The sequence below is a fragment of the Notolepis coatsorum genome (assembly GCF_963971535.1).
Source record: "Notolepis coatsorum genome assembly, chromosome: 15".
NCBI lineage: Eukaryota > Metazoa > Chordata > Actinopteri > Aulopiformes > Paralepididae > Notolepis > Notolepis coatsorum.
This window is the reverse complement of record NC_140179.1, coordinates 97,622,665-97,634,606: the sequence shown is the minus strand read 5'-3', so window position 1 is coordinate 97,634,606 and position 11,942 is coordinate 97,622,665. Positions and strand designations below refer to the sequence as shown.

At 41.1% G+C, this 11,942-nt stretch overlaps 1 protein-coding gene across 1 annotated transcript; it reads right to left on the bottom strand.

The window, feature by feature from the left end:
- Positions 1–10,194: 10,194 nt before the first annotated feature.
- On the bottom strand, positions 10,195–10,707 carry LOC311241288 (gamma-aminobutyric acid receptor-associated protein-like; the record flags this gene model as incomplete). Its single annotated transcript, XM_084330061.1, has 1 exon — positions 10,195–10,707. The coding sequence occupies one exon, from the start codon at positions 10,705–10,707 to the stop codon at positions 10,339–10,341; it is 369 nt and encodes a 122-aa protein (XP_084186187.1). The 3' UTR covers positions 10,195–10,338.
- Between the last annotated feature and the right edge of the window lie 1,235 nt (positions 10,708–11,942).

Genomic DNA, 11,942 nt, shown 5'->3' with positions numbered 1-11,942 from the left:
CACACACACACGCACACACACGCACGCACACACACACGCACGCGTGCACACTCCCCTCTTGCAGTGTCCCAGTTACCAATAAAGGATCGTCCAAGGCTGTCAAACCGCGCTCCTCTCTCATGGTGTGAAGTGAAATTGGGCACATTTGGATGCGGAATAGAGCCGGGGTGTCTGTACCTACTGGCAGCACATCTTACTCATACTTTTGGGTCTCAGCCTGGAGAGAAAGTCATGATCACAAGTGTCGTGCGGAAAAATACACACAGCAACACACATACGTATATCAAGATAGGTAGCCATGGGTGCATACAACAAATATCCACCAGTAGCAGGAGGTCTCTACAGGAGTACCTGTGGATGGTTCAGAGAGAGTGTGTATTTGTGTACATGTGTGTGAGAGAGAGAGAGAGAGAGAGAGAGAGAGAGAGAGAGAGAGAGAGAGAGAGAGAGAGAGAGAGAGAGAGAGAGAGAGAGAGAGAGAGAGAGAGAGAGAGAGAGAGAGAGAGAGAGAGAGATGGAGTATGTGGATGAGAATGCAATCCATCACATGTTTGCGCGTGCATGTACAACGCGCGCACGTTTATTTGTGCCTGGCATGATTGCTCGAGTGCTTAAAGGTGCACTTGTAATTTTGGGAGTAAGAATTGCATAATTCACGCAATCACATATCACCATAAATCAAAACGAAATACTTTGACGGCAGTGTGAATGGGAGCCTCGAGGACACTTCTTTGTAGTAAATGTGTAAATATCAAAGTTTTAACCCTTTCACTGCCACACGACAGAAGGTTAACCCTTTACTATCACACAACCGACGGTCGCCGTGAAAGGGTTAATCGTTTTGGTAGTGTGTCAGTGAAAGGGTTAAACTTTTCAGATTCAAACAGTGTTCCAGGGCTCACTAAGGACAGTTAATTATTATTATATAATTATTATTATTAGCATATTTTAAGTAATTAATCACAATCAACAAAAAATTTAAAAACATGATGTAGCTAAATCCATCCGTAGAGGCTGCGGACGGTCATGAAGAAAATGGTTAGGTAAAGTAATTATAAGTACTTTGGTCACAGGAGTCTTCAATAATATTGAACGGCCATCCAGTTAGTGAATACATTTGTTCTCTGAAGTAACTGTCTTTGTTGGACAATCTCTGTTAACATGACTGCTAGCATAATTACTATTAGCAAGCATAGTAGCTGGACCTGTGTACTTAATACATGCTGCTTTGCTAGGAAAGACGTTCATCACTGCATCCTTTATAGCATACAACTTAATTGGTTTAATCCTAAAGTAAGATTTTTAACAACTGTCAATTTAACGTGTACGTTTTTTCCCAGCATCTTTTTTTCCCTCTGTGACATGCATGCCTAAACAGTTGTAAACAGTTGGAATATATCCCATGGATTATGAGAGCTGTTGGAATAACATGTATACTGTACTGTATGCCTTGGATTGCTGTGTAACTGAGACACAAATATGAACCGCTTGAACTATGTGTTGCATGATGTCTCTCCCACAGCTGTGCCCAGAACATTTGGACACTATTGACTAATTGATACATTATTGGGCACAGCTGTGGCCAAACGACCGTGTCGGGAGAGAACTTGGGGATTGGCTGACAACCAACACCCCAGGCGCCTCCCCCAGTTTCCCATAGGTGCAGGAGGCAGAAACAATATAAGATGGGAACAAATGTAATCAAATGCATTCATTGGCAATGCAATTGTTGTGCCTTCAAAGCATCAAATTGATTTCGTTTGATGGTGTGAAAGAATTTTTTTGAATTCTTTTTTGTGATTATGTCTCACGGGTCGAACAAACCTGAACGTTATTGCCATAAAAAAAAGTGTCTCAATCTGATGAAAAATGGCGGAGCATTTTTCATTACAAAAAAGGATCTGTACTTACAGTAGATTTCATTCACGGTCTTTGCTGCCCTGTAACGGGCACCTGGTGGTACTAAATCCAGATTTAACTCTGCCATTAGAAAGAGGAGATTTGGGCCGATCCATAGATGTATGGCGTGGCCATAATCCAGTCATTTATAGGCCTGATATTCTGTATTCTATATTCATATTTCAAATTGAATGTGTCCAGATGGCAAAATTCAGCACTGTATCTACAAAAACCTCTGTAAATCATCTGCCCTTTATTCATTTGCTTAGATATCTTGTACACCTGATCTCAAGAGGGTGGCAATTTTTCACTTTTGGTCAATGTTAGCATGGTGTTATTCACCATCAAAGATGGAAAAAGAAAATTACAATAATTTATATTCTCCTTTGGTTCATTACAATTTACTCAAGCATAGTAACATACACAATATTTCTGACACTGACACTATTTACATTCCCTGAGGTCCATAGATGTCCCTAGATACCAAGAACATGCAAAGTGGAGCAATCTTCCATTTACTTGGAAAATATGGCTTTGATTGATTGATTGAAAACTTTATTAAGAGATTGCAGAATGGGTACAATACAGTACGGCTCAATACAAAACAACTGGCTAGGCCTTCATCGCTTAAACCCGAGCAGGCCGGTACCGGACGACAATAATTTCACGCCATAAAATGTAGCTTTTTCCCCCCAAATGTAGCCAAGAGTAAAGACCCTAACCCTAAAACAGCAGTCAACGTGTATATTTTCATTTGTTTACCAATGATTTTAAGTGTTATTAGCTAAATTATGAGTTCATATCTTGGCGCATCCCGGCGGAAATTCTAAGGAAATAAAGGAAGCTGACATACATGTGTGTAGTCTTTTGACAGAAGAAACCCAGGGCTTTCGAATTTCATAAAACTACACTTCCCAACTCACGTCAGCCCCTGTCAATCATCTGACTTCCAGCGTGATTTCTTATATATATTTTTTGTATCCACTTTTTCTCCCCATTTAAAATTTGTATCCCATCCCAATCGTGTTTCCAATTCTTCCCTCCCCTGTCTCGAACGTTGCTAGACTATGCCTCCCACTGGTCGGCTGTAGTGAGGATAGAAGCCTTGCATCACGTGTCCCCTCCGGTACACGAGGAGGCAGCCTGTGGCATCTTTTCACCGCAGCAGCTCAATCTCAGTGGCGAGGAGTAACACGTGGGAGGCTCACGCTGCCCCCGATACTTCCTGTTTCCGCCGCACCGGCGTCACCCAACCGACCTGTAGGAGTCGCTGTCCACAACGTCCAATCCCCACCCACCGGCTTTCCCACCCTCTAACACTGCCAATTGTGTTAGTATGACGGCCGGCCAAGCCGGTAGCAACGCCGAGAGCTGGGCTCGATACCAGCATCTCATGCGTTGGTGGAGAGCGCCTTGCCCACTGCGCCACTCAGCCGCCCGTGATTTCTTATTTTTTAATGTTATTTTCAGGATTCTATCTCACAACAACAAACCTGAACGTTATTGGCATAGAAGGTAGTTTGTTTCTTCACCTTTCTGTGAACGTCTAGAAAAAAAAAACGCGTTGCAATCTGATGAAAAATGGCGAGGCTATTTACATTATAAAAAAGTAACTGTACTTACAGTAGATTTCATTCACGGTTTTTGCTGCCCTGTTACGGGCGCCTGGTGGTACTAAATCCAGATTGAACTCTGCCATTGGAAAGATCCATAGATGTGTGACTTGGCCATAATAAGGTAATTTAAAGGCCTGCTATTCTATATTAATATTTAAAATTGCATGTGTCCGGATGGCAAAATTCAGTACTGTCTCTACATCCTCTGCCCTTTATAAAAATGTTCGCGTCTGGTCAATGTTAGCATGGTGTTATTCACTGTCAAAGATAAAAAAAAAATTAAAAAGATTCTCCTTTGGTTGATTACAATTTACTCAATAGTAACAGACACAATATTTCTGACACTGGGAATACATTCTCTGAGATCCATATACAGAGAACATGCTAATGGACCTTGTAGAAGTGGAGCAATCTTTAATTTACTTAGGTATATATTTTAAGGCGAATTTTCAGAAAATATGGCTAGGGCTTAAGAGGTTAACTTATCCTTTGTGTCTGTTGTCATTTGTGTGGGTTCAACTCGTGAACAGTAAGATGCACAGTGGAATGTTTCTCCACTGGCTCTTACGATGTGCACACTAAGCAATGTACAAAATCAATAAAACCAACAATAAATAATAACAATAGAGAACAAGACGGTATATGGAATATTAATACAGTCTATTCCACTATAGCTATATCCATGCGATTGGGTCTCGGGCTGTCTCGGAGTGGTGGCCGGAGTGTGGAACGGCTGGAGCCGCTATCAGTTCTATCTTTAATCTTATAAAATGTTCAGTTGTTATCACTATCAGCTCTATATTAAATTCTTCAAAATGTTCAGTTGTTATCACTATCAGCTCTATATTAAATTCTTCAAAATGTTCAGTTGCTATCGCATGCACTCATCTGTGTTTCACTACACACATGGGTGCATGCTTACCAGCTGTTCGCCTCTTTTTAATGCAACATGCAACACTAATATCACCGACATCTAAGAAGGGAGATCCCCCCCTTGAATTGGCCCTTCTAAGGTTTCTCTCCTCCACATTGCCTGTGGTGCATTTTTTCCTATTGTTAGGTTTTAGTGAGTTTTTCCTTACCTTCGCGTGGGGTACGTCTGGGAGTGTTGCATGCATGCATGCATTTATTTTGAGCTTATGGACCTTATGGTATTCTTGTTTTTTCTTGACTTACTGTGTTACTGTGTTTTTCTTCTTCTTGACTTGTTTAAAGAAGACGTGTCTCCGTTAAGCACTTTGAGCTGCACTCCGTGTATGAAAGGTGCTATATAAATTAAGATTATTATTATTATTATTGTTAGGGTTTCAACCTCTTCTAATATCACAGTTTTTCAACATTGTTTCCTGGTTTCAACAAGCATAAAGTAAGTACATGGAACTGTTTTACAACCTCGGAGTTCCATGGTGTTTCTATATTGCGTAGTAAAACGCTTGTGGTTGAGAAAATATACTCCTGGAACCAGAGCCATGGGCGGGCACCGTAGAAGCTTTGGAAGACTGCTCTCCCAACCGTGGCTTCACAGGGTGACCAGCGATCGCATGTAATCATGACAACCAGGCCACGAGGGCCGATAACCTGTCACTGTCACACCGAGGAGGGAGTGGGAAACGAGGGAGCGGGAAAGAGGCGAAGGGGGCTGGGGGGACGATGAGAATGACTGGAAGGGAGATGGAGTGATAACCAGACTCGTCTAGCGGCCCTCTGCAACGGAAATAAAGAAGACATAGCCTGAGAAGACGAGGGAAGGAAAGAAAGAGAGAGGAGGGGGAAAATAAATTCTCACTGTTTTATCGCCATTTCATGTTGATAACAAGTGTATTCCTGTTTAATTCCTTGCCTGGGAGGACATGGAAGCGGCTTATTATTAAATTAAAATACACCGCTCTGTCTGGATATTATGATGCAACAAGTCAGAAAAGGCTAGACACCATGTAGGCTACTATTGAGCCCACTCAGGACTCGTAACGGATTGCTGGAAACTGGATTACAGCCATTGAACAACAATGAAATTGGTAACTGTAATCAGTTACAGTTACTGAAAACAAAGAAAGGACAAGGCAGTCTTGGTGGGTAGTAGGGATGTCCGATATTATCGGCGTACCGATATTATCGGCCGATATCGGCATTCAAATGTGATATCGGAAAATATCGGTATCGGTTTTCAAAAGAATATATTTTTTTTAATTTTCTTTTACATTTCTATAACCTTTATTTACCCAGGCAAGCAATTAAGAACAAATTCTGATTTTATTTATTGTCAAAAGTATGCATAATGTTGTGTTAATTCCACAACAAGAGATATGTAATGTTAATTACCTGAAATTATTCCATTTTTTGGGGGGGGGGGAACCCTGCATATATCGGTATCGGTTGATATCGGTTGATATCGGTATCGGAAATTAAGAGTTGGACAATATCGGTATATCGGTATCGGTAAAAAAGCCAATATCGAGCATCCCTAGTGGTTAGAGAGACCCCTCCACCTGTCACCGGATTACAGGTCTGATTCCACACAACACTCAATATGTCCATCCAGGGCCGGACTGGGGAAATAATTCATACCGGGAGATATACGCAAAATATAGCCCCAGTCAGGCCACTTTTTAAGCGGGGGGTCTGGGGGTCCCCCACCAGGACAATTTTTGTCACAAAGACTTAATTTCCTGCATTCTGGTGAATTTTAGTGCATGTGAATCACAAACGAATGAGCCAACAATTGCTTAGTACAATGTACTGTTATGAACCTCAAATAAAACTCTCTCCACCTTCAAAAAGAAAAAAGCAAGAGCACAACATATTTTTCTCTTTACTATAATATAATACCACTCTCTCGACCTATTCAAACAGAGCAAGAGCACAATACCATATTCACTTTACTGATGCACTACCCATCAACAGTTAAAATAGCCCTTTACACAAACATTAAATAACAGACCTTTCATTACAATACTATAATAACAGTATAGCCACTGCCAGAATAGTGACATGTATCGCGTGTGGTGAGCACACGCATGCATGCACAACGAAGACAGAAGATTGCGTTGTCTCAATCATTTTAACTATAAAATGAGCTCAAAGTATGAGCTCACTGACTGAAATGTCCAACAAAGAGCATCAATTGTCAAATAATATTGATCACATTAACTAGACTAGATGTTTTTGAGGAAATTAGAAAGGGAACAACAACAACTTAACCCTTGTGTCTGATCAGATTCTTATTTTTTGATAACTTTGCAGTGATTATGTTTGTAGCCAATATATGTAACAGAAAATTGGTTTCCTGTACAGAAACAGATAAAATGTTCCTCTATTTAGTAGAAAAAGAATTGTGGAATCAGTCTTCTTATCAGTTTTGGACTATGGTGATGTAATTTATAGGCATGCTGCAGCATCAACTCTTAAACCTCTGGATTCTGTATACCACTCAGCTCTCAGATTTATAACTGGTGACAGGTATGATAGGGTGGGTTGGCCTTCTCTTGCAGAAAGGCGCAACAAACACTGGTATTTATTTATTTTTAAAGCCCTTATTGGTAAACAACCGGTTTATATCTCCTCACAGTTAGATTGGAATATTGGAACCTATTCAACTCGATCGAATGACTGGATGGTTCTTAGGGTTCCTCAGATTAGTTCTGAGCTAGGGAAGTCAGCCTTTTCCTTTGATGCCTCTAACTCATGGAATGTCCTTCAACTCACGCTGACATTGGAGGTTCTCCCTTCCCTTGGAATGTTTAAACGTATGATTTCAGACCATTGTGTGACTACCTGTAACTGTTTTAGTTGATATTTTTAAATTATTTTGAAAAGTTTTAATTTTTTTTTTACTCTGGTGTTTAAATTTCTGTGAATATTGTTTTTATTATGTATAGCCTACTGTCCTATCGTCATTTCTGTAAATGAGGGAACCCTCAGATGCTTACGATTTTAAATAAAGGTTGAAATGAAATGTGTGTAATCTTTGAATTATCTTGGAATTATTTTAACTTTCTCTTTCATAAATTGGTTATTCAACTTCAGCCCCGATCATAACCACCACATATTGTTTTTTGTAATGTTAGATTTAACAACTCCTTTCAGAAAAGTGGGAGTATTTCATTTTTTATCTGAAGTTGAATAAAATATTTATGGAAAAGAAAGTGGGAAATTATTTGAACATATAATCTTTTTATGGCGTTTTTCAATTTAGTCCCCTAATATGGTAAGAGTATAACACTTTAGTTTTCAGACACAGCCGCTCCAGTGTAAAACAAATATATCCAAATGGTTTATTTCTCTTCCACAGTGAAGTCTTTCTTTACAGAAGTGGTCCTAAAGCTACTTTCCTAAATATTCACGTCACTACTACAAGATAAGAAAACTGTATTTTCCCAGTCTCCAAAATCACAGCCGACTCGACACATGAAAATTCCTCCACACTGGAAAGCCGTAAATCAGGGGTCGGCAACCCATAGGCACGCGTGCCACCATTGGCATGCGGGAGCATTTTGATTGGCACGCAGCACCCATTAACAAAAAAATAAATAAAAAACGTTTTTTTTTTTTTTTTTTTTTTTACTTCACTTTTAATATTTAGCACTGGACTGTTGCCGCATTTATCTTGTTGAAATCCTCCCACAGGTAATCTTTTGTAAGTCGACCTCTTGAACAGCCATTGGCTACACTTTTTTTAATTTAGTTTGATTGAGGTGTGTGAGGCCTCCCGCTCGCATTTCCCATTGTAATCATACACAGTGCCGCGGTTGCGTTCTGCATAGTTGTAGATGTCATGATGGCAACCCCACTAGCTAAGAAAGCTAAGGTAAATGTGCTTTATGTTTGGAAAATGTTCTTAATGAGGTTATGGCTGCGGTGGCAACGATTGTTAACTTCATAGTTAACTGCTCGAGGAAATACAAAGCTTGCATGTCCCGCTCTACTCCGCGGTTAGGTGGCTACGCTGTGGAACAGTTTGTCGGCTGCTTTGATAAAGAAAGGCCAAAACTTCTTTACACGTTATACCTCACATTCACCCATTCATTCACACATTGTGGTGTTCTCCATTAGGCATGTAGGTGGAGCTACGACACAGCATTGATTGCGTGAAAACTTTATTAACAGATTGCAGAATGGGTACAGTACAGTACAGCTCAATACATACAATTGTTAAGGGGATGCAAACCAGAGAAAGACTTTCGTCTTGTTTAACGTACAGTACAGCACACGTACAGTACACACACCGATGGTGGAGGCAGCCCACGTGGCATTTTGGATGTGTCCCCCTTATTCTGGACTGCTTGGTCCCTCACAACCCCCTTATCCAATTCCCTAACCACCTCCTCCCATTTCAGACCTTCTATTCCCAAATGTTGAACCGCTATCCTAACAATCATCTTTACCCTATCTGTTCTACCCTTAATCTCTGCCGTAACATTAACTACCCCTGCCACGAAGGCCGCAATACCAATTTTCTCCTCCCATACCCTCTCTCTATCCTCCTGCTCTACCCTCTCTGCCAAATGCCCTTCTCCAACCCCCTGCACCCTATCTTGACTTCCCTGTCCTACCCTCCTAGCCGCCTCTGCATACGATAACTTACCCTCCCTTCTCACTCTCTGAACCACGACCTCCCTCTTCATCACCTCACATCCCCTAAATGCTACACTATGCTCCCCACCACAACTACAACACTTCAGCTTCACTCCCTCTCCACACTCCCCATAGTCATGTTCCCCACCACACCTAGCACACCTCTGTCCCTTCCTACACGTAATAGCTATATGGCCAAACTCCTGGCACCTATAACACCTAAGAGGACTCTGAACAAATTCCCTAACCCTAAACATCCTATACCCTCCAAACACTACACTAGGAACGCCACCCTCAAACTTAATCACTACCGTCTCCGTCAATATCCTATCTGCTCCCCTCTTCATCCTTTCTGCACTCTTAACTATGCCATTACGCACGTCCCCCCTTAACTCTGAGAGAATTGTTGACTATATATAGATACACAAATGTTCTAGAATGTTTGGTTATGACATCATACGGTGACATCACCAAGGTTCTAGAATGTTTGATTATGACATCATACTGTGTTCAATGACTTTATCCAAATCCAATCAATATTCCTAATGCCGTTTCAATGTAAGGTTATACAAATAAACATATAAACATTCATATAATACAATAACCTAAATATATAGATTTGGCTCCTTCACCGGCCCCTAATTGTACTTCTAATCTAGAGACAATTACTAACAACTAAAAAAACAAGGCGCTAAACCAAACACTATTTTAACTGATAAGTGTCTCTGCTGCTGGATAACCAATACCTGGTGCCAGAGGTCCCTAGTACATGGCACACCGTAGGAGGACGGTCTTTACCACCGCCTCATGCAGCTTCTTGGAGAAGACAGATCTTAGTGATAGGTCGTAAAGTGGTCGTCTTTGTCTTGTTTTTAGCTCTTCTCTTATTGATGGCATGACGGATATCTTCCTCATAGACCTTTTGTGCCATCTCAACCTTCTTAGGTTCCGACATTTTGTTGTTATCCTTCTTTCAGCGCTCCAGTAGTTTGTGTTGATTGCTTTTTCCTCTTGGAACAGAGTTTTCTTACTAATATGAGGGCCGACGTTCCACTCTACTGGTTAAAGTTGCTTACTCGTGAGTAGTACGTTCGTTGATAAAGAAAAATTAAGATTTTAAGTGGGTGGGAGGGGGGATGTGAAAGTGCATTTGACATATTTACTCTGGGAACTCTAGGCTGCTGAGCTGGATTTAATATTTCAATGGGTGGTGGAGGGCTTTGGGGGGTGGGCAGGAGTGATGGTGGTGGGATCAGATTTCCCTTTGGCTGTCCCCGTACACGCTCTCATCACTGTAGGCAATGTAGAGGAAAAAGTCCTCTTCGTGGTGCTCCTGATACAACAGTCCCATGGTGGCTGAGGTGGGTGGAAGGACGTTGTTCACAAAGAAGAAGAGCGCGTCCTCCGCTCTTAAGTGGATTCTTTTCCGAATGACGAAGTAAAACTGGCCCACTGTCAGGTCAGAGTGGACAAGAAATTTCTTCTTGTTCAGATCTCCTATTCTGGCTTGGGTGGCTTTCTCCACAATTACAGGGACCCTAGCCGGATACTTCTTCCTCATTTTATCGCCTGCGGACCGTCTTTGCTCAAAGGGGTGCTCCTCTTTGTACTGGAACTTCATCATTAGAGAAATGACAGAGACAGCTAGTCGGTCACTCTGAGAGAGGTATTATACGACCGGGATTCCTCAAGGAGCAATTGGATTCAGTGTCACAGACTCACAGCAGGACAAAAACAAACGTTACTGGCTGCATAATATGAGGGCCGACGTTCCACTCTACTGGTTAAAGTTGCTTACTCGTGAGTAGTACGTTCGTTGATAAAGAAAAATAATGTCCACAGCCGCTCCAGTGTAAAACAAAGATATCCAAATGGTTTATTTCTCTTCCACAGTGAAGTCTTTCTTTACAGAAGTGGTCCTAAAGCTACTTTCCTAAATATTCACGACACTACTACAAGATAAGAAAACTGCATTTTCCCAGTCTCCAAAATCACCACCGACTCGACACATGAAAATGTCTCCACCCTGGAAAGCCGTAAATCAACTTGCCTGCTCTTTCCACAGCAAAACGGTAGGCTTGGCACCTTGGTTGAGAAATGCAGGCTTCAGTCTATGTTGTTTAGTCTATCTGTTCAGTCCTGTTCAGTCCGGTTTCAAGATGCACACTGCTGCTCTGAGAGAATTGTTGACTATATAGATACACAAATGTTCTACAATGTTTGGTTATGACATCATACAGTGACATCACCAAGGTTCTAGAATGTTTGATTATGACATCATACTGTGACATCACAAATGTTCTAGAATGTCCTATTATGACAAATAAGACTGTTCAATGACTATCCAATCAATATCCCTAATGCCGTTTCAATGTAAGGTTATGCAAGTAAACATATCAACATTCATATAATACAATAACCTAAATATATAGCTTTGGCTCCTACACAAGGGTTAAATAATTTATTTGTTTCTTTTATTATTAATTTTAACATTGAGCTTTTGACAGGGGAGATGATGCATTGCATGGTAACGTTAGCTAGCTAACATCCACATGTTTATTTTTATCACTGACTAACCTGCTGGTTCCTTGACGTTGGTGTGTGATCCGCGAGAGGGAGGTAGTTCTCCAACTCTGTCGCAGACAGTGAAATCCTGGTTGTTCCCCACCCACCTAGCTTATCTAACTATCCCACCACCACAACTAGAAACAATGGCCTGGCAAAAAAATTTAAAAAATTATATAATTTTGTTTTTATATAATATTTTTTAAATTTTGTATCTGTGCTCCCAGTGCTCCCGATGGCCAGTCCGGGCCGCGTCTATGCTTTTACCAACGCGTTCGTGTTTCCGGGTTC